The sequence below is a fragment of the Heliangelus exortis genome, chromosome 3 (assembly GCF_036169615.1).
Source record: "Heliangelus exortis chromosome 3, bHelExo1.hap1, whole genome shotgun sequence".
NCBI lineage: Eukaryota > Metazoa > Chordata > Aves > Apodiformes > Trochilidae > Heliangelus > Heliangelus exortis.
Window position 1 is genome coordinate 27,055,570 of NC_092424.1, and position 24,294 is coordinate 27,079,863.

The window sequence follows — 24,294 nt, forward strand, 5'->3', positions numbered from 1 at the left end:
GAAGTCAACATACTGGAGGGAAGGGATGCCATCCAGAGGGACCCTGACAGGCTCAAGTAAACTCATGCAAACTTCATGAAGTTCAACAAAGCCAAGTGCAAGGTTCTGCACCCAGACTGAGGTAATCTCATGCACAAATACAGCTTGGGAAGAGAATGGTGGACCAGAAGCTTAATATGAGCTTTCAGTGTGCACTTGCAGCCCAGAAAGCCAACTGTGTCCTGGGCTGCATCAGAAGCAGCGTAGACAGCCAGACAGAGGTGATTCTCCCCCTCTGCTCTGCTCTTGTGAGATCCCACCTGGATGACCACGTCCATTTCTGCAGTCCCCAACATAAGAAGAACATATTGTTCCTTGACTATGTCCAGAAGGGAGCCACAAAAATGATCTGGAGCACTCACGTATGCAGACAGGCTGAGGAAATAGGGTCTGTTCAGCCTAGAGGAGGCTTTGAGGTGACCTTATTAGTGGCTTTACAATACATGAAGGGGGTCTACAAGAAAGCTGAGATAGGACTTTTCACATGGGTGTGTAGTGAGAGGACGAGGGGGAATGGTTTAAAACTGGAAGAGGGGAGATTTAGATTAGATGAGATACTGGGAGGAAATTCTTTACTATGAGGGTGGAACAGGTTGTCCAGAGAAGCTGTGGATGCCCACTCCCTGGAAGTATCCAAAGCCACATTGGTCAGGGCTTTGATCAATCTGATCTAGTGGTAGGTGTCCCTGCCCATGGCAGGGGAGTTGGATCTAGATGAATCTGTAAGGTCCCTTGTAACCATAGCCATTCTATGATTCTGTGTGTTGCAATTCAGGCTCAGAAGTTCTAAAAGGTTTTCTGAGACTCTAAAAGAACACTGCAGTTAACAACTTTCCTTCTCCAAAGCAAAAAAACTCCACTTAAGTGGATAAAGATATATAACATTCAAGGGCCGGTGAAATGCAAAAATTCAATTTGTGTGAATTAAAACTATCATGAAAGAAATAGTTCCATGCCTCACAAGGTAGATGCTTTGCTTAGATCTTGTCTTTAATTCCACAACATTTAAAAGTAGGTATAAAGTATAAAAAAAAAAAAAACCAACCAAAAAATAAAAGCTGAAACTATTGTCAGACACTGAAGATTATTTTTTCACTGTGTTTCAATATGTGGTTCGGTTGAATAGCTCTAGAAAACTAATATAAACTTTGATAAAGAAAAATAGAACTCACTGAAACTAGGACCATGCTCTAAGGTAACAGTAGAAGGGGAATTCTGCAAGAGTTAATAAGCTAGATAAAAAAGAACATGAATAAAAGTGAAGACATCACAATTTCCCTCAAGCATAAATCACTATCAGATTGTAGCATTTCACTGATCTCTTGTCTGTTTTCTCAGGTTACACACAGTTCCTTAGATCCCATGATTAAGGGCTGATGATGCCTTAGTCAGCATTTCCCTAAAGATTTTATAAATGTTCAAAGCTTGGGAAGTCAGAAAAGAGTAGAAAGCAGCAGCATCCAATAGTGAGACTTAAACTGGTAGCTAGAAAATGGTGGAAATTTCAGACCTTAGTTAAGAGTAGTGCTTGATGGTATTTAGTCTCAGATTTGGGGAGGAAATTAGACTGAAAAAGACTCCTCATTTTGATGCACAAAGTTTCTAAAAGGATTTGACGTTTCTGTCTCTTTTTTCTCTTTCTTATGAAACCGAATGCTTTAAAAATGTGACACTGTTTCCGGATTAAGGAGGAAAGAGACTGAGACACTGTATCCCTGATAATTTAGCAGTAGTCAAGAAAGCTCTACAGAGGACTTTCAAAGTCACTAAGTAAGTTCAAAAAACATTAAAATATCCTGCTTTTAAAGGTAGATTAGAAGCTTATTTCAGCACTGCCAGAATGAGAATTAACACTTGCAGATTTTATATGATAAAATGTAAATATATAAAATACAAAAATGCTGTAATGATCACAAAATGTGGAGTTTACCACTTTGTGTGGAAGAAGTAGAGAAATAAGTAACATTACAACATTGGACTTCAGGACTGCAAAGTTTAGCCTCTTCAAAGATCTACTCAGTGGAATTCCATGGGTCAGGGCTCTGGAAAGTATGGATGCCCATGAAAGCTGGGCAACTTTCAGACACTCATTGCTCCAAGCTCAAGACTGGTGCATCCCTATGAGGAAGAAATCAATCAGAGAAGGTAGGAGACCTGCATGGACGAGTAAGTGTCTTCTGGAAAAAATTAAAGGGAAGAAGGAAATTTGCAGAATGTGGAAAACGGGACTGGCCATTTGGGAGAAATACAGGAATGTAGTCAGAGAATGCAGGCGTTTAACAGGGAAAGCTGAGGACCACCTGGAACTAAAGCAGCTGAGGAGTATCAAGGACAACAAGAAGGGTTTCTTCTAGCACATCAATAAAAAAATGGAAGAACAGGGGAAATGTAGGCCCACTGATAAATGAGATGAGTACCCTAGTGGGGCAGAGTTATTGAATGCCTTCTTTGCTTCAGTCTTCATTGCCAAAGCCTACCCTCTTGAATCCCAGACCCTGGAGGCAAGAGATAAGGTCTGGAGAGAGGAAGACTCTCCTTTAGTAGAGGAGGACCAGGTTAGACCACTTTGCCAAACTGGATGTCCATAAATCCATAGGCCCTGATGGGATGCATCCACGAGTTCTGAGAGAGATGGCAGATGTTACTGTTAGGCCACTCTCCTCTCATCTTTGAGAGGTCATGGAGAACAAGAGAGGTGCCTGTGGACTGGAGGAGGGCTGATGTCACTCCAGTCTTCAAAAAGGGCAAGAAGGAGGACTCTGAGAACTACAGGCTGCTTAGTCTCACATCTCTCCCAGGTAAGGTGTTGGAAAAAGTCATTCTGGACATCATCACAAAACAGGTGAAAGCAAAGAATGTCATTGAGAGAAGTCAGAATGGATTGACCCAATGGAAACCATGCTTGACCAACCCAAGTGCTTTCTATGACATTGTTACTGGCTGGCTAGATAAGGGGTGAGCAGTGGATATTGTCTACCTCGATTTCAGCAGGGTTTTTGATACTGTCTCCCATAACATCCTCATTAGGAAACTCAGTAAGTGTGGGCTGCATGAGTGTACAGTTATGCAGATTGAAAGCTGTCCCCCAGGGGTCAAAACTCTGCCCAATCTTGTTCAACATGGTCATCAGCAACCTGGACAAGGGAACAGAGTGTACCCTCAGCAAGTTCTGATGATACAAAACTGGGAAGGGTGGCTGACACTCCAGAAGGCTGTGTTGCCATCCTGCATGCACTGGACAGGCTGGAGAGATGGGCAGAGAAGAATCGAATGAGGTTCATTACAAGCAAGTGTAGGGTCCTACACCTGAGGAGGAAAAACACCATGCTCCAATATAGGCTAGGGGTGGACCTGCTGGAAAGCAGTTTTAAGGAGAGGGATCTGGGGATCCTGATATGCAGTTATCCATGAGACAGCAGTGTGCTCTTGTTGCCAGGAAGACCAACAGAATCCCAAGCTCCATAAAGAGTGTGACCAGTAGGTCGAGGGAGGTCACTGTCCCCTTGTACTCTGCCCTGGTTAGGCCACAGCTGGAATATCTTGAAAAGTCACTTTCTTTCCTATTATATTATATTAATTAATTATATTATATTATTAATTATATTATATTAATGTGGATTAAAAAAAGATGACACCTCACACTTTACAGTACTGGCCCAGTGGAAGATTTCAGGAAGCTCTGCTGGGACACATACACTATTTACATTTGTAAACAGCCCTTCAGCACTTCTTGTCAACATAAATATGACCAAAAAAAATTTCATACAAACATCAGACTTATAAACAAAAGAGGTTTTCAGACACCATGACTTACAGTGATTGCGGGAATCATTTAAATATCCCAGCCAGTATAAGCTATGGTTCTACAGGTCTCTGCTTGGACATTTCATTCGTAGGGTGGTAAGAGTGCTTTACTAGCATAGACTTCACTGTTTTCTACCTGAAGTGTGCTCCTATGAAGTATAGTAGTGCTAAGGCTCAGACAATAGGCCCAAGCCAGAGTTGACATATAGATGAATCCTGTCCTTGTATGGTAGTGCTGAGGCTTGGGCAACAGGCCCAGGCCAGAGTTGCCTTGTATGGAAATAGTAAAATAATAATTGAGCTTGTGTCCTTGTATATAAAATATAATTGACATTATATACTTGTATTAATAATTAAAAACATAACTTATCAGAAATAATTAATTTGATGCTTCAAAGGAGACAATGTTGGAGAAAACCCTGCCAACCACACCCTGGACTCTGGCCCCGTCCTGGTCATGGTTGGTCAAGAGATGAACCAGATGTCTCCACATAGTGTAATATGCAAAGTCATCCTGACTTGCAGGTGGTTAAATATATAAAGCTGGACCCCCTTGCAGCAACTTTGGATGCCTCACCTATGGGTGGACACACTGTATAGTTCTCCAAATCCTCACTGCAACCAGGGCTGCCCAGGGACTGTGGGTCTGGATGATGGCAACGTATGCAAGTGGTGATGTAGCTCTCTTAATCACTGTCCCTTCTCTTATGTAGCAATGATTTGATGCATTACTCTGTATATTTTCTGTCTGTCTGCTTTAGGTACTTTGTTGTGTATTTTTCTTATTTGGTTGTATTGTTCAGTTATCACCAGTAAAACACATCTACTCTTTGCACTCTGGTGTCCAAGTTCAATTACCATCCTCAGTCAGCAAAACAAGTACCCAGACCATAGTAGCAAAATGTAATCTGGTGAACTCTGCTTCTTCCTAAGCCCCATAAACAGTGAATAAAACATGAAAGGGAAAAATCAGTTTCCCACTTTAACCACAACTTCAGTAAAAGTTATTCTGATAAAAGCTGCAACAATTGGAAACTATTTCTTCACAATAACAAAGGCAGATAACACAGCAAAGTTTGTAGTCTAAACTTAACCGAAGTGTCATTCATGCACACAGATGATACACTTCTGAAGCAAGAAACCCATCCTATTGCAAAGTGCAGAGTTAACTGTCTCCTCTAGAAAAAGTTAAATGTGCCAAGCTTTGCCATTCAGAAAAAAGTATTTCATCATGCTAGCAAAAAAATTCCTTTATCAAGATAAAAATTCACTTCCGTTGGCAGAATTTCCAGATACATACATACCCTTCAATTTGATTATATTTATTACCCCTGTTTGTATTTTCTTTCTAGTTGGCATTTTTACAACAAATTCACTTCTTCCATCACTGTTGCTAGCTAGTAATACACTGCTGAATTCGTGCCTTGCAAATTTCCCAGCTTCCCTGACATAATAAACATTCACTACTCAGGAAAGTTTTTAAATTTTATCTATTCCAATACAGTAAAATAGTACATCTACCACTGCAGCTGAACAAGGCAACACTAACTTTCTCAAACTGAAAAAAAAATTAAATCCCCAAACAATTACAGAGGTACTTTATACTACCATAATAATATAATTGTATCCAGTATAAGTGTTTTAAGGGATGGATTAACAATTGCACATATGTCTATTCCATGTATGCGTGAAAATTCTACCTGTAAGCAAGTACTGAAATAGTGTAAATGTAAACTCAGCAAAGCTGAGAAACGGGGCAAACCTGCCACATGCAAGTATTCACATCTTGAAATTAACATGAGCAACGTTTACCCTAAACTAGCCCTTGTAAAGCTACCAGATTACTCGCATTCAGCTGCATCTAGAAGATAAGTAGTTAGCTGAGAACAGTGCCATGTACATACCCTGGCCCTAAAAATATTTGCCCCAGGTATACCTGTGGTACATCTGAGGTGGCACTGAAGGAAGTTAAGCTTGATGTTTCCTCAACTTCAAAAGTGCTGGAATTCATACCCCAAGTTACTAGTCAGAGATAATGACAAGTTTACGGTGGACCAGAAATTATATATGAAGCCCTAGAGAAACACTACTAAGCAGTAAGGCTGCTCAGTATAAAAACTTTCACTAACATAACTAGCAAAACCTAGGTATTTTTTAACAAAACATCTCTTTCCAAAGGAAACTTGGTGACACCAGTACTAGCACCCTTGGTACATCCAACTGTATCTATATAGACGTGCTTCATTGTATAACCTTATTGTCTCTTTTACACAGGACTAGAGAGGTCAGAATCATCAAGCTCATGCCAGGAAAACCTACCACTTTAAATCAAAGTATTTCTACAAGCAGACACAAACATCTGTTGCTCATACTGTAGTGTGTAGAAGGCTTGATAGTCTGTCATTGTGCAAAGAATTCAAGACACAGGAAAATTTTCCTCAAAATCTTTGTATATTTTGACTGCTGGAAAAACTAAAACCACATAAGAGTTGCCCTACGTTAGGTGATTTCAGACAAAATTTCCCTTATATCCAAAGTAGCTATGCAACTATTTTTTCCCTGTTAAGCCATTTCTTAGACTCTTAAGTCTTATTCTTACTTAATACATGCAGGTATGAAGAAACTAAGTGTCTTCTTGTGACCAGCAACTTGCCAAATACATGCTTTAGGTACAAAACTTTTTTCCAAAATTCTGGTACCTACATCATTATGGATGGTATCCTCTATTTAGAGGATTAGAGAAATCCTCTATTTAATTTCAGTTGCAACATTCAGAAAAATGATAACCAAAGAAATGCAATGTCTTCATGCATTTTTCTTTTTATGATAACAAGTTCCTTTACTTCTAACTCAGCATCTAAATGGAGTTAAAATTCAGGAAGAGATAAGTTTCTTGCTATGTATAAAGCATAAGACATCTCCACAATACACAAAAAAAGATGTAGCAAGTTGACTGTAAAACACATGATATTTCTAAAGTAGAGACCAGTGATTGGCTTATTAACTAAGAAGATGCTGCAGGAATTGCAAAAGCTAACAAAAACTGAAAGGGAGCAGACATCTGTCAATATCAAAACTTGACAGAGTGTGAGGGAACAGCAAAAAAACCTGAAGGCTGAGGGAACAGGTTTGGAACATGAAGTCCAGGAAGCAAATCATAAACAAACGGAAAAACGAATTAACGTGAGACAGATGAAACAATACAGATAAGAAAAAAACCCAAAAAACAAACAAAAACACTAAAAGCAGGAATAATACAAGGCTGCTTTGGATATAAAATCAATGCAAGCAGCAAAAAACCCGTAATTTATATTTTAGCTATCTTTTCTTCTTTTATGTTCCAAGAAGATAATCCAAAATCCAATTAAGCCAAACATCTTCCAGAGCATTTTACTGCAATGGTATCAGGTGTTAATTAAGACACTAAAGAGGTCACTTCATCCCACTATGTCTCAAGCATGGGAAACAGACTGATTAATCAGAAAAGGTTTGGATTTGATAAGACACTGTAATTTTAAGTATAGAACAAGGTTAGTAATATACTTTAAATACATAAGAACACCTCATTTCATTACAAGAGAACTAGGGATGTCTGCTTTATCTTGTTTCTGATTTTAAGAGCCTTACCTGGCCTGTTAGTGGCTGCCATAATGAAAACTTGCTGACGATTCTCCAGACCATCCATCTCTGTGAGTAACTGGTTAACTACTCGAACACTGACCCCTGACTTAGAGAGGAGAAATTTTTCAGCAGAATTGAGGAAACAGTGAGAATGGGATTATTTCAAAAAAGTAAAAGCAGCAAAAGATGAACTAGCTCCCAGCCCTGAAATACTATTCAAGAAAAAGGTTTGGATTTTTTGCACTTTTAACATAGCTGCACTCTGGATTTCTACTATCACAGCTTGTTTCCACCCCAGATTCATGTTATCTATCTAACTACAACACACTTCAACATGTGGTAAACCTTTTCTTTCCCATTGATAATTACAGACTTATTCAAATAAATACATGTAGATATTGATAATAATTGCTCTTCTGTCTATCTCAACAAGGATACCTAAACCTTCTCAATATTCAGCTTTTGGAAAAAAAAAGTTAGATTTATCCAAATATTTAAACAGAGCAGCTTTCTTTTCAACACACTAACAGTTTGTTCTAAGGAAATAACCCCCCCAAAAGCAGAAGTTTAATCTAGGTGTAGGTAGTTCCTATTCCAAAGCAACACTGACAACAAAAACCAAAACCAAAACAAAAAAAATCAAGACAGAGAAAACTTCACAGGTAGAACAGCTCTGAAGTCTAATGAATTCCATTTATGTTCCTGTCTCAAAGATTTTCATGACCCAGTTCATGCTGTTCAAATCACTACATATTTTGTGTGAGCATTTCAGCTGCACACGTGTCAGGATTTGGCCATAAATTAAACTGGATTCTTTCATCTTTTCCTACTGCTCTACACAGCCAAGCTGGTGGATATACATAAATTTTCTGGATATTTCCTTCTACATATGCATACTAGAAGATTATTAAAGTCTATAAAATTTGACCAAGATATTCCCTCAAATTGAGAAAGCCTATTGGATTGTTTTTCTTGGGAGATATGGAACATAACACACTTCCAGCTGCTTCTGTTGTTACTACAATGCCACAAAAGCTGCAACTGAGCTTATTTAATTACGGAGATACTTTCAGACACACTCACTTCATGGTCAGACCTCCGAGGGCACAAAGCATCAACTTCATCAAAAAAAATAACACAAGGGGCTGAATTCCTGGCACGCTGGAATACCTGGCGTACAGCACGTTCACTTTCACCAACATACTAAAACAAATGAAATTGCAAAAATGTAAGACGTGATAGTTTTGCTTGGGAAAAAAAGCCCAAAAATATATTAATTAAATATAAATAGCAATAATTAAAAATTATATTTTCAAACACTAATTAGGGTGCTTTGCAAAGGGAGAAGTGTAACCTGCTAATCAGCTTACTTCTAATAACAGTTTGTTACCTTTATTTCCTTACTGACCAAGGCAACATGATACATGGGAACCAGTTGTCAACTAGTTCACTTTTGACAGTTTACAGTACATTCATATTTAATAGAATTCCTACTTTCTTGGGATCTTACTTGCCATCATTCTGCTGATGAGAATTAACAATCTGCTGTTCTTCAACTTCATAAACAAACCCAATGAGAAACATGAACACTATGAACATCTGAAGTTCATATAATCATTGCCTGAATGGGGGTGACAGTAAGGAACAGAGAAGCAAGCCAGTCTTTCCCTCAGCAGAGCAAACTGCAGGGGCAGTGGTTGCTAAGTTGTAAATGCAAACACTTCATTTTTTCCAAACAGGTTTTGATGCAATTTATGTCTTAATGCAGTCTCTGATTCACAGCCAAACACTTTCTTTTTACTCTGCAAGGTAACAGGGCTTCTCATTAATTTAAGTTTTATTTCCTGCCTGCATCAGTACTTGCAGTACACATAAAAATAATATCTGGGGAAAGTATTATTGAATCCAGTATTAATAATTCCACATTACTGCTATACCAGTAACTGCTATGGTCTTCCAAGATGTGGTCTGCATCTTTCTTAGTTCAATACCTCATGTTTACTCTAAAAGGGACCAAAGTAGTATCACAACACTTAAAATCTAGTGCTTCAAACATCCAGTGTACAAGACTTTTATATGTAAACATTTAAAATCTCTAAAGATCACTCTGAGCAACTAAAAAACCACACTGCTTTCTAAGGCTTCAAGGTCACTAAGGTTTCTAAGGTCACCGCCTTCAAACTTCCCTTAACAGGCTAAAATGACTGGCAAAACACAATTCCAAATTTGTAAGTTGAAAATTTTGTTTTGCTGATTTGCTGTTACTGATCACCAATTGATATCACTGTAGATTCGAATTTTTGTTCTTCCTGATCTACATAAAAGCAATGATGGATGAATGTAGTTGGTCATTCAGAAATCCCACTTTGGCCAAGAGGGCTCCATCTGCCAGGTAATTTAAACCATGATATATACTTAAACTAGGCAGATAACACTTTCCTTTTCAGATGAAAAACTCCTCTGGTAAAAACTTAAATTAGGCAACTTCAGTTGCACCACAATGAGTTGTGTAATTATCAGGAATATTGCTTGCCCCCATTTCAGACAAGAATTCCATAAATCACAAAAGCATGATTAGTGCATACCATATTTAGCAGTTCGGGACCTTTCACAGATATGAAGTTCAGTCCAGACTCATTTGCCACAGCCTATCAAAAAGGGAAACACAAATGGATATATAAAAGGGAAGGAACATAGCTATCAACTTCGTAAAATATAGAAAATACTATGAAGTATAACTATATGCAATTAAGAGTGGCAGAGGGGGATGGGAAATTTAGCAAGGTGATCCCTCTAATCAGGCAGTGTTCCAGAATCACACCCCTTTCTTCTCACCCATATTAGCTGAATTATCAATGATCAGTGGGAGTTAGAGCTATTCAACTACCTAAGAACATTTGAAGGCAAAGATGAGTGACAATCTGGAAAACTGCATGATTATCTGTATTTATGTGGGGAGGCTGTAAGAACTGAAACGCTCAAGAAGGAAAAATAAAGTATTTTTAATAAGGTAATTATAGTACATAATATAGTACATACAAATACACAAGAGTGTAGACTATTTCCAGATACATAATTTATAGCTAATTCAAGCAAAATTGTAACTTTATGACAAGAAAATCAAGTAAATTTAGCACAGAGTACCAAATTTAATTTTCTAATGAGAAATGGTGCAAAAGCCCAACTTCTGTCAGTATCATCCAAACTCAGTCACTCCTACATAGACAACCACTTAAAGAAATTCTCCATTATTTTTAAACATATTTAGAAAATACATTACCTTAGCCAATAGAGTTTTGCCACACCCAGGAGGCCCTGCAAGCAGGACACCAGCTGGAGAAGACAGGCCCAGAGCTTTAAATTGCTCTGGGTTACGCACAGGTGCCTATAAAATAAACCATAGTTAACTGACAAAATGCTAACATGAAAATTTTCATTTAAGTTACAGTTGGTTGAAAAATCATTCATAAGAAAGCTATTCCAGTTCTTTATAGGGTAAAATAATAAACAGTAGACCAGCATGTTGTTATCTTGCATGGAAAAGTACCCTGAAATAGGAGAAATGTTCAGAGGAAAAATTTATTTACTAAAGTGCTCATTTTAAGGTGTTAAGTATCCCTCTGGCAGTGAGATTGCTCACTTTCCACCTAAGTAGTCTACAATTCTTTGTGCAGCAGCTGCATAACTAAGGCTATGACAAATTGGTACAAAAGTTTTAGAATACGCAAGATTTAATCAGTCATGAAAATACTGAAAGCATGAATACAGTAAGTGAAATGTTCAATACATGCACCAAACTTGTAACAAATTTGAAACCAAATTATGGAATTCTGACTATTTTAAATAAAGATGTTGCAAAATTTCTACTTTGTAGCATGACAGAAATCATGAGCACCCCATTTTACCTTCAATAAATATTAAAAAAAAAAACAAAAAAAGAAAATTACAAAGAAGAATAGTTTTATTTCCTCCATAGGGAGAAATGCAAACAAAAAGAATATTTGCAAGTAAGGCTAAGAGATACCAATATTGCTATTGTCAGCTCCTCCCGGACATCCTCCAAGGCTCCAATATCTGCCCATGTTACATCAGGAATTGTGACAAAGCCTTCTCTCTTGGCAGAGGGTTGCACTGATGACAATGCAACAATAAAATCATTCATCTCAATGCACAACTTCTGCAGCTGCTCCTCAGGCAAGGGGTCTTGCTTCTTCAGCAAATTCAAAAGTCTCTGCAATTCATCCTTAGGGTACACAGAAAGGAAGAGAAAGATTATGCACTGGATTAGATTTTAAGAACCATTTTAAAGCCACATATTCTTCAACTGTAACACTAGTTACTGCGAAAGAATATGTACAATACACATAAAATCCGTAAAATAACATTAAAATTAACATTAATATAAAATGTTCCAGGAAAGCACTTGTGAAAGCACTGATATTACAGACTACAATCTTGATTTAGATGCTACAGAAACAGAGCTACCACTCATAGAAAGTTCTTTCCATGCCGAAATTCCCAAAATATGCACTGATTATATGCACTTATTCTAGTTTTAATAAGCTATTGCTCTCAGGAGAGTGAACAGCTCTGCTGAATAGCACAATTTCAACAACTTGTAGAATATTCAGTTACATATAAACTTTTAAAACTCACACTTTTAGATTATACACTTTTATTTCTCATAATCTGATTTCAGGTCATGAATTCCTTCCCTCTGGCTGATTAGACCTGATTTGTAACCAGGCCCAGGTAATGTTTGGGTAAATAAAGATACAGGATAATGCTTTTCAACACTTTCCCATCTTGCAGTGTCCCAGGCAGGAACATCCCTGTTTTCACACTCAGTTCCTTACTGAGGAAACTATCTGAGAAAACATTTAATCAAAGAACTTTATACCTTCACAACCCAGCTCTAACACAAAAAAGCAGTAACAAAGAAAACTGATATTCCATCACAAGTAAAATTATACCAGATTTTTATTATAAGATAGATGGAGAAAAAAAGAAGTAAAAACTCTGTTAAGTTTCTGTATTTTTGCTACTGCAGTATGTAAGCAAAGTGCCACTTTATATTTTTTTGCAATTAAAATAGCCCCACAACTGACTTAAATGAAATAGGAATGTTTATAGTGCCTGATACTTCTTTTATGTGCTCCCTCATCTTCTTAACAGAACCATTAAGAGAAACTCTGAAACAGCTGAGACCACTGAGTTTGTTTATTTGAATTGTGTAAATGATTTTTAAAGGTTTTGTATGCTTATTTTTTCATTATAAACATAATAGGCTTAATGACAATAGCCTGTATTAGATTATGTCAACCTCCTGCCAGCTATCAAAACATGGCTTTGTTAGAATTAGACTTCCTCATTCTCAAAAACCCCTTGGATCACAGTGATGTTGATAAAAGCTTCAACTACCTGCCCCTCCCTGTTTTCTTTTGGCTACAGAAGACCTCAGGAAACACTAGAAGGCATGCACTACGATTAAGTTACTCCAATACAAGGGCTTACTGAAGCTTTTTGCACTGTTGTTGTTAAATTACAACAGTTTTCTTTGCTGGTCCTTCTAAAACCAGTGGATTTAATCCCCATTTTTTTTATTTCTCCAGAAAAATCTTTAGGAAGTCAATACATAAAGAAGGCACAGGCACACTCCAGGTTTTGAGGAGTAGGGCCAGTCTGATTCATTGACCACAGCATGTTATTTGGGCCACAGAATAATTCTGGCACTGGAAATACTATTTTCTGCAATACAGTTCCATCTGTACCAGACATTAACAGATACTTTCTCTACAGTTCAAGTTGCATTGCTAACCCAACTTTGATACAGGACAGATACCTCTTCCTGAAACTTGTTATAGGTACTAAACACTGTGTGTGATTTATCTGAAATAATTACATAGCTGGAGGAAAAGGATTCTACAAATACTTCTAGACTTTGTCTACCTTTAGCTGTGTCAGGTCAGGGAAGAACCCCAGGCTATAATAGGTAGTATTACCCCAGTGTAATAGGTATTTCACTCCGGGCACAGCAAACAGGTTGGTAAAACCTCAGTGTGAATCTGATATTCTCTTACAGTCAATACACTTCTGAAGAGATTTATGAGCAATGACTTTCACAACTATAAAATCACTCAATTCTTAAGATATCAGAGGTGCATGCTTCAAGGAACACATACCTTAGAAGAAAGTTCTAGTTCTTTGGTTCTTTCTTCCTCCACCAGGATGTCTGTTCCTACTTCCACGCCATCTCCAACTGTGTTTCCTCCAGCATGTTCAAGTTTCCTTTCCTGCTTCCCTGCTTTTATCAGGACTCTGTTCACAGTGCACATAGCTGCCTCACGACAAAGAGCCATCAGATCAGCACCTACATAACCTGGAGTCAGCCGTGCTAAATGATGAAACTCAAAGGACTCTGGGAGCTTGAGTTTTCGACACAGAGTCCGAAGAATTCTGATCAAGCAGAGAGGAAAAAACCCAACATAATAAAGATGAAGCTTTTTAAATTTCATACGAAAATAAACAGCATTAAAGTCTCTTTCAGTTCACATGAACTGAAGTAGTACAGTGGTGACGTGGACACGCTGAAATTATGAATTGTGTCTTGGTCCAGCATTTCTCTACCCTTTTAAAATATATCAAAGCATCTTAATTTACATTATTTTAAATGTATCAGTAAACAAAAGGGCCTGGTCTATCAGCTTCTGTTTGAAATGTATCAAAAAGCTGACTCCACCACAATCTCAGACAGCTGAAGATAAAATGATAATATGATTAGCTGCCAGAGAGGTAATGCAAAATGGTATCAGATTACAAGAAGTGAAGAATTCCTGAATATCACAAGGAACTTCCTGAAACAGAAGGCCTCTGCCAATAATTAATAGGAAAGACAGAACTCTTTTTTCTGTATAAAAACTCAGAGGGAAAAGGAGAAAAGGCCTCAGACACACATAACTTCAACTTTCAGCTATGGCTATGGGACCACATCTGCAGAAAAGCCCCCTCCCCTCCCAACAAGCAGCAGAGATTCCCTGTGAGGGGAAGCCTCTGTGTTTACAGGGGAGTGAAAAAAACCACTCCTAATTACTCTCTTTTCTTCTCTTAACGACTCTTTCTCAGAGTGACTCATTTATGTAAAAACCTCTCATAGTACAAGCATCTCTTTAAAGGTGGTGCAATTTTTTTTCCCTTTTCCCTGAAATAAATCTCTAATTTGCTTAAATCATAAAACCTGTTATTTTTGCAAATGCATACGATGTATATGAGTAGTGGCTAATACATATCCTCACAGCAAAATATAAAATAATAGTTACGGACCATAACAAGTGGGACCAGTTTTCACTCAACTAGGAAATAATCAATACTGACACCCACAAAACTATACGCTAATTTCCTTTCAGTTCTTAAAAGCCAATAGCATCAACCAGGCAAATAAATCAGTGGGTAAAAGCTTGTTGGGGTGAATCTAAGTATTATAGATTCTTTAAGCCTTAGTCTATGCTTCAAAACTGACAGAGGAGATCTCAGAGTGAACCACAGAGATGCACACAGGTTATCTGTAAGGATATTTAACCCTGTACCTCTAACAACCTTAGTCTGCATTGTCTGTTCCACCCCACTTATATATTGAAGAACATCCACAACAAACTATTCTGCAAGGAACAAGCATCAGACTGTGTGAGGAGCTTTCTTTTTTAATCTTCAGTATCTTTCCTCTACCATTGTCAGTGGGATATAACTGCAGATATTTCCTGCATCACCAGTAAAATTTTTATAGGCAACACACAATTTATATATTTACTTCATGTGTTACCCCATCCTCAGTCAAAAGTTAAAAGTTACACCTACCTATGCAGTTCCCTCAGAAATACAAAGCAGCTGTATTAAACTGACAGTGAAGTGCCATGCTTCACATTGTTTACATTGTTTGGGGTTTTTTTGGTTTGGTTTCTGTGTAGTGGTTTGTTTGGGTTTTTTGTGTGGTTTTTTTGTTTGTTTGCTTTCTTAATGGGTTTTTTTCATTCAGTTACCAAGGCTGAAGCTTTAACCTCCTTCAAGGTCCACCAAGACCTTGTTCCTGCTGTTCTTTTACTACAGGGGCAATTTAAAGCTACCTGAATAGTAAAAAAAATACTAGAGCAATTGAAACCATACAAATAGTGGTGCTGAAGAACTCTGAGCAGAGGGAGCAAATAATCTTGTTTAAACTGCAAAATTACTTCACTGGGAAAATACTTTAAAAGGCAGCATAAACCAGAGAAGTGAAGATCACCAATAGTTTCCAGTTCCAATGAAAATTATTTTAAATTATTTACAGATGAAGTAATGTAACTACAGAAAAGTTATGAAAAGAACAAGTTATTGAACTATTTGAAACTCTGAAATTATAATACATTTCAGCTGTTTACCTCCCCACTAACGAGTTCCATCATCTCTCAATTAAATCTTTATTGCTGTTATTAGCTTGGTTCTCAAGAACTTTTCAACCTGCCAGATAACAGCTGTAGCTAATCAACTGACTCAAAGTGTAAGAATTTAAGAACTGTAAATGACTCATTCTCAATTTGTGTCCTACATATATTATTTTCCTTCATGTGCTTCATGCATGCACAAGAAAACACTGCAAGCAAAGCAAGATCTCCAGGTACACCTTTCTTCATCCTGCTCCACCCCCTTAAGGCTGCTGAGCTAAGCAGTTCATATCATGCCTTCAGCAACACCGATTCACTGTGTGATAAATCAGCATACTTCAAGGACTTCTGTTTCTTTATGACGTTTTATGTGGGGGGAAAAAATAAAAAAGGAACAAATTCCCTGGCAAAACCCAATCCAACACCCAAAATAAAACATATGAGCACCAGGAGGGAAGAGGGTAATTTCCAAATTAAAAAAATTAAGAATTAACAGTTCCTGTAAGCCTACACCTCCCAGACTACGAACACAAACAACTGTACACAACAATAACATGAACAGATGTGACTACACTCTAACATATGAGCTACACTTGTAAGCAATCTCTACACACTGTGATGGCTTTCCCACTCACTGCCTCTACCCTTTGAAACAGTGCTATTTCTGGAAATACCATGTTTTTAACATGAACCTAAGAAACATCATAGAATCAGAACTTTATTCAGTCAAGTCTTTAGTTCTACCTCTAACCACCTGTGTATTTCCCCACAACCAAGAGGAACATAATTACTACAGGGCTGAAGAAAAGAAATATAAGTGGAGGCATAGCCAGAAGGGGGTGGGGAGGAAAAGGGTAGAAAAATGTCCAGAAGTGCTGACAAGACAAAGTGAGCAATACTAAAAGCAGAATAGTTTGCTTTTTGAACCTAGAAATAAGATTAGTTGAGCTAGAAGGAACTTATCCTTTAACCTTTCCTTCCTGTAACAAGATAAGCCACAATTGTTTTCACACTTCCCTTCCTGGGTTTTCTGCTGTTGTGGAAATGAGTAGCAGTTCCTTTTTAACTAAAAAAGCAAAACATTTTTCAAATCTTTGGAGTAAGAACAGCCAGTTACAGATACATCCAAAACAGGATGACTGCAACTCAGCTTAATGCCTGATAATTTCCATAAGGAATGGAGCGGAAGAATCTAGGCCTGCTGCTTAAGGTAGGTGTTTGAAAAGACTTACAAGAGCGCTACGCTTTATTTATGTTCCTAATTTAAAAGTTACATAGGGAGCACCAAAGATTCAATGTTAATCACTGTTAATCTTCTCAGCAATAGAAAATATATTTAATTCCACCATCTATACTGTTAAGGCACCTCAAAACTCATTAACATAGTGCTAAAAGTAGATTTGTACACAAGAAAGAAAACCACCCCAAATACAGACACAACTCCCAAGACAAAGAGTAGATGCACATAATGTTTTCTGCACTTTTCAGTGTGTGCTGGTGCATCGGGGTGTAAAGACACAAGCAGGACTTAACACATTAAAGTACTTTCCCTTAATCTGTATGTTAACTTCCACATTATTTTCTTATTCATTAATTAATTGAAAAGAAGCTTAAACTTTACAACACATACTTTTCTCTTGCTACTTCATCTGGGATCCCTAAACAAATTTCTCGATCAAACCTCCCAGCTCTCCTCAGGGCAGGGTCCAGTGAGTCAGGCCTGTTAGTTGCTCCAATAACAAGGACCTGGGTAGCCACATTATTCAAGTCTAAAGGAAGGAAGGAAGGAAGTTGGTATTCATACTCAGTCTCAACTTTGTTCTGACATCTGTTTCAGTCTTTCTGCAGCACACAATAACACTAAGAACAGCAGAGATAACTAAGCAAAAGTCATATTAAACTGCTGCTCATCCTTGTTTCTACTACCTAGAATTTGCATTTTGTGAAAAGAAAAATAAGCATTTGAAATGTCATTGGACACTTTTTCCTGTTATATCTGTTTATACAACTGAAAGGCTTCCATAATGCTGTACAGACCACTCCAAAAACAATGTGTTAACACCCCCTCTAATTTACTGAAATCTTCATACCACCCTCCAGGTAAACTATGCCAAAATATGAAAAATTATTACAACCATGTTCGCTAAAGCAACCAAGAGTCACTACTGAAGGAAAGCAGAAAGTGAGCCTGGTAATTAGGAACTTTAGCTCAGTACAGATGTTCCTGAAACTGACCATCCATGCAAGTTAGGAACTGAGCCACGATTCTTCGCTCCATGTCCTTTGATGCAACTTCTCTTTTTGGGGTGATTGCATCAATCTCATCAATGAAAAGGACACACGGTGCACTGGACTAGGAAAAAGAAATAAGAAAAAAATTACAAAATTACACTGATACAGTGTATTACAAGAGAGAAAGATTTTATTTCAGATTTTCTGTTATATAATTACAAGTCTACTTCACAGTCAACCTGTCCCCAAATAATTCTGTTCTTCTTATTGACTATCTGGAGAGCCACCAAACTATGAAATTGTGCTGAGCTGAGGCTATGAAACAATTAATGCATGAGAGTAAAAACGTCTTTATAATTTGTCCAAAATTTAAATATACCTCTACATTGCTTTATGTTTTCCATAAATATTCAATTGCTTAAGTACAAAAAAGAAAATCAGACAAGAAAGGTCTGATTTGATGTTGGGTTTTTTTTTTTCAATGTTAGTGACATTAGGACTACAGAATTATAAGAGAAAATATTACTCACATAAACAATGAAGCAAAAGGTACACGTGGTAATGAACGACCCACCAACTTTATTGAAAAAGTAAAAATAAGCAATTCCTACAAGAGTCCTTAAATTCCATGTATTTCATATTCATTAAAAAGCCAACACTAAGACAGAATAATGGCTACTGTAACTAATACAAAAGAAATGCCTGGAATAGAATCATAGATTCATCAAGGTTGAAAAAGACCTTCAAGATCATCAAAGCCAACTGTCAGCCCTACAACACTGTCACCACTAATCCATTTTCGGGAGCGCCAAGTTTACCCATTTTATGAACATTCCCAGGGACAGCAACTCTACCACCTCCCTGGGCAGCCTGTTCAAATGCTACACCACCCTTTTAGTGAAGAATTTTTCCTAATATCCAGTCTGAACCTCCCCAGTCGAACTTGAACTTGTTTCCTCTTGTCCTATTGCTAGTGACTAGGGAGAAGAGGCCAACATGCACCTCACTACAATTCCCTTTCAGGTAGCTGTAGAGAGCAGTAAGGTCTCCTCATTCTCCTCTTCTCCAGACTGAACAGTCCCAGCTCCCTCAGCCTCTCAAGACATGTTCTCCAGACCCCTAATCAGCCTACTTACCCTTAGCTGCACCTTTCCCAGCACCTCAATGTTGTGGTGCCCAAAACTGCACACAGTACTTGAGGCAAGGCCAGACCAAGGCTGAGTACAAGAGTAACATCACCTCTCTGGTCCTGCTGGTCACACTGTTCCTGATAGAGGCCAGGATGCCATTGGCCTTCCTGGCCACCTGGGAACACTCCTGGCTCATGTCCATCCAGCTGTCAATCAACACCTCCAGGTCCCTTTCTGCTGGGCAGCTCTCCAACCACACTGCACTAAGCCTGTAGCACTTCTGGGTGTTGTTAAAGCGAAGTGCAGGACCCGACATTTGGCCTTGTAGAAACTCACATAATTGCCCTTATCCCATTGATCAAATCTGTCTACATCCCTCTGCAGAGCCTCCCTACTGTTAGGCAGACTGACATTTCCACCAGGGTTAGTGTCATCTGCAGACTTACTGAGGGTGCATTCTATCCCTTCATCCAAATCATCAATGAAGATGTTTAACAGGAGCAGCTCCAGCACTGAGCCCTGGGGAACACCACCCATGACCAGCCCCCAGCTGGATTTAACTCCATTTAACACACCCTTTGGACCCAACCATTCAACCAGTTTTTTATCCAGCAAAGTGTATCTGCGTCAAGGTAGACAACACCCTAGTCTAATAAGAGGGTCACCCTGTGATAGGAGATCAAGCTAGTTAAACAGGACAGTTTAAGTAACATAAGAGTATTAATATTATTGAAAAGCACTAGTAGAAAACACTAGAATCACCTTCAAAAAAAAAGTAGAATAATATTTTTTTAAGTAGTGGTTTAAAACACGTTTTCTGTGTTATCAAGTAGCAACAACGCCATCTAGTTGTCATTCACTTTCCTTCTATCTGATACGAGGGGAAAAAATGCAACTGAGGTATAAAAATTCCACAGTACATGCACAACATACACTGGAACTATGTATTTTTTTTCCCCCCACATAAAAATTGGTAGAAAAACTAAATACTTAGTGAAGGCGAAAGACTATAAGAAATGCAAAAGATTTTATTTTAAAACATACTTTATGCAATATATTTATCTTCTTCAAAAAGTTTAACAACCTCCTCTCAATCACTATCCACACAAAAGGTATGTAATTTCTAAAAACACTGTGCAATCACTATTTTTATTCTAAACAACACCTAACAAGGCTTTTGAAAAATTAAAGTACAGTATGGACTGGAAACAGTATGAACTGGAAACATAATAATCTAACAGCTTCACAATTGGTATTTTTTTGCCCTGTGTAGCATTCTTTTTTACAGGAACATCTGGTAAACACCCATATATATTTGTAGCAGAGAGGAGAAAAAGAGAATATAGTTGGAAAACTAGAACATTCTCAGAGGTCAGGCACAGAAAACCCTTCTAATGAAATAAAACATTAGCCACACACTAAAAGAAGAAAATTCTGTATTTGTTTAAATTAAAAGCATCTCAACCTGTCTGGTTCACAGCATCTTATTGAATCTGAAAGTTGCACTAAAGAACTTAAGCTGTAGCCTGATTCCTACTCGTATTTGTCCCAATTCTCTTACTTTATACCTAAATTCCCAAAGTCTTAAGTCTTGTACATTCACCCAAATTCCATGCCATACAAAACCAGCAAAAAACATTGTAGCAAAAAACACAGTAAGCTGCTTTTATGTCTTTTTTTGTTTTATATATCAAGCCACACACCTCCAAATAGGCAAATATTTTATGTTGCTCTCTTTGCATTGATATGATGAAATAGCTTTTGTCAGGATTTCAGAATAGTAATCTTTGTGCTCTATGACAGCATGACACTCAGTGCAATGCAATTCTGGTCAAAGAAAGGGAGACACTATGACTTGTGTGCAGCAGCATAAAGATTCTCTCACTAACATTCACTCAGATTCAAACCAAAGCAACAAAGTATGAATCTTTGCGAAGAAAATAACAAACAATTCACAGTGTTATTCCCCATAGGCATCTCACCATAGCCTGCTCAAACAATTCTCTCAGTTTCTGCTCAGATTCCCCTGACACTCCAGACACCATCTCTGTTGCTGCCACCTTCAGCATCGGGAGCTCAAGCTCCTGAAAGAGACAAGGAACACTGTATAATATATGAAGAGGTTATGTTGGCTGTCCTAGAGGACAAGTATTTTCCTATGTGACATCTTTTACACACAAAGATTACATAATCAAGACTAAATCCTAAAAGCTTTTTAAAAAGAGGAGTAGAATCCTCCAATTTAAAACGTGTCCAAGTCATTTGGCCAAATGAACAGAAATGGAATTTAAAAACCAGATTGCCTTAAATCTGTTAGAGAATGACTGCACTGTTACATAGATTGGTACTATGGTTTCCAGTCCAATCCTCCACAATGCATATATTTCAGTTCATGCTTGAGCCCCTTCCCTGAGAAAACTAACTGTTCCCGTATGTAACAAAGCAATGCTTAGCAGTGTGGAGGTCCCCACCTCAGTCATACTCCAGAAATATTTGAGCAGGACTGTACAGTAAATCTCATGCTCAAGAAAGTACAACTGTAACTTTGATGGACTGTTGCACAGCTGCGCTACATGGATTTGGAGTCTATTTCAAGCTTTATGAACTACATATTAAAAAAAAAAAAAAAATCCTAATTTATACAATTTAGAGCCACAAGGGGCACTATGGGGGATTGGAGCAGACAATTTGCTTTATTGAAAATTGCTGATTTAAGAAAAATTATTTGTCGTTATTAAATCTCTATCTCAACTCTGAAGATTTTTCACTTGTGCCATATTTCTTCCCCCCATATTTAGAACTCTTCCAGGATACAAATACCCACTTAAGTATTACATCACAGATTCATTCAATGAGCACCTTTTTACACTAAGGCATTAAAAAGAAAAAAAAAAATTTTTTTTAAATTAAAACATTTGAAACAATATCAGAAAGGGTTAACTAACAGTTAAGGAATAAACATCAGTATTTTATTTCAAAGATAAAATCTGCACTACAAAAGTTGATTAATTTACACAGATCTAAGTTTAAGGTGTGACATGCCTCTTTCTGGATTAAAGAAAGAGAAATGTCCATAGCCCTAAACAGGCCCTGGATTTATATCTAGATTGGTACAGACAAGCACAGCAGCCTTACCACACACAAAACTATTGACACAAATACTGTCATATGCTCTGAAACCATTAGTTTGACATAGGCAAGACAACATCCAGTTTTGGAATTCAGAAATCACTTTTTAACTATGGCACCCAATACAATCAATGTAATACCTCATAAAAGATAGTGAGGTTGAGTCCAAACTTAAAACACTATGGCAAATATAACCAGAAGTATCTTCCATTTATAGCCTATCAATAGCCATGCCTATAGCGCTGTACTGAGAATGCCTCAAAACAATTAAGTTAAACATAAATCCCTGTCACTATGCCCCCTCCCCATATACGAAATTTTATTAAGAAGACATTCAGGTGGACTTTAAACAATGGAAGTAAAGATGAATATATTTTAGACTAAGATAGGAAGGAAAGAAGAGATAAAAAAGAAGAAAAGTAACAGTATATCATGTAGGAGAATTATTTCTTTTTTTCCTCTAAATCTAATTCAGAACAAAACAAATCAAACAAACAAAAAAACCCAACTGTAAAATTAAAGCTATCTCACCCCAGCAATTGCCTGTGCAAGTAGTGTCTTTCCACATCCTGGTGGTCCATGCAGAAGAAAACCCCGAGGTGCGACCACACCTAAGTGGTTATAGACTTCAGGATGACGGACATGAATGAGCATCTTGCATATTTCCTGTTAAGTTCAAGAGACAAATTAGTATTAGATTGCTTATATTACAAGTAGGCCAAAATAAAGCAATTCTTGTTTATTAATGTCACTTCAGTGACAGCTTTCAAAAAGATTAATTGAAGGGAAAAAACCCAAAACTTTGTTGCTGTTGGTATAAACAGCTATTCTCAGTGCTGTGCAGGCAAATTATACCAGATTTTTTCTTTGTCACTTTTATGTGACATTTTGTCCACTGAATTCTGTATCCCACTAATAAAACTTTAACTAACCTTTAAAGTTTCATCATTGCCTCCTACATCTTCAAACTTCACTGAAGGGTGATAAAGCTCTGGTACCTTCCTTCTAACTGTTAAGGAGAAAAAGTAATGCAAATTTAGACACGGCATAATAGTTGCTAACACTAAACAAAAAAGTACTCATCCTAAACATTTAGTTAAGCACATGGAGCAGTATAAATTTTGGTATACATAGGACTGGAATATGTTTTTAATACAACATTAAAACTAAATTTCTAAATAAAGCGCTTGAAATCCCTTCTTTGCACTTCAGAAAACACTTCTCTGACAATGGATTCCATGGTCAAATACAGTCTCAATGTTTGGAGCAGCACATAAAAAATAACGTCTTACCTTTCTCTTTAACTAAGACAGAATCAATTTCTCCATCTACATCCAGAAATTCTTCCTTTTTCCTTTTTGCTCTCTTAGCCTTTGTCTTCTTTCTTTCATCCTCCAAGACAGAAATTTCTGTTTTCTGGGGCATAAAACCAGAATTATATAAACATAACATTCTATGTTTCTGCAAACATTTAAAAGAACAAAATATCCATCTACCATGCTTAACTTACACATATTATACGAATAAATACAAGCAAGGCAGGAATTTAACCCCTTCTTCTAGTAGAAAGGGTTAGTTTCACAAATTGCTTTTTTGCTTTAAAAAAAACAACACAAACCAACAACCCCAAAAACCCCCAAACCACTAACCAAAATCAGATGGTAGTTATCTGCACACCATAGAGTAACCCACTCTAGGAATTAATAAAACTGTATCAATCTATTTACACCAATTGAAACAATTTTTATTACTTCTAAGTCATAAGTAGCTGTTAGTGAAGAAAATATTACTCAGTGCTGATACACACAAGAAAAGGAATAATACAGGAGAAAGTATCAAAAATAAGTTCAATAATTACAGGTTTTGCTTGCTTGTTTTTGTTGGTTGTTTTTTTTAAATAACACAGCATTGCAAACACTTAACAA

At 37.4% G+C, this 24,294-nt stretch overlaps 1 protein-coding gene across 1 annotated transcript in view; it reads right to left on the reverse strand.

Annotated features, from left to right (window-relative positions):
• NVL (nuclear VCP like) overlaps positions 1 to 24,294 on the reverse strand; it is a 44,008-nt gene that overhangs the window by 13,511 nt on the left and 6,203 nt on the right. The window contains exons 7-18 of the mRNA XM_071739745.1: positions 23,662 to 23,785; positions 23,302 to 23,378; positions 22,901 to 23,035; positions 21,223 to 21,324; positions 18,114 to 18,231; positions 17,509 to 17,647; positions 13,647 to 13,920; positions 11,489 to 11,707; positions 10,745 to 10,849; positions 10,050 to 10,112; positions 8,548 to 8,667; positions 7,471 to 7,570 (exon numbers count right to left, since the gene is read on the reverse strand). Coding sequence (XP_071595846.1) covers positions 7,471 to 7,570; positions 8,548 to 8,667; positions 10,050 to 10,112; positions 10,745 to 10,849; positions 11,489 to 11,707; positions 13,647 to 13,920; positions 17,509 to 17,647; positions 18,114 to 18,231; positions 21,223 to 21,324; positions 22,901 to 23,035; positions 23,302 to 23,378; positions 23,662 to 23,785 — 1,576 coding nt within the window. The remainder of the gene's footprint in view (positions 1 to 7,470; positions 7,571 to 8,547; positions 8,668 to 10,049; positions 10,113 to 10,744; positions 10,850 to 11,488; positions 11,708 to 13,646; positions 13,921 to 17,508; positions 17,648 to 18,113; positions 18,232 to 21,222; positions 21,325 to 22,900; positions 23,036 to 23,301; positions 23,379 to 23,661; positions 23,786 to 24,294) is intronic.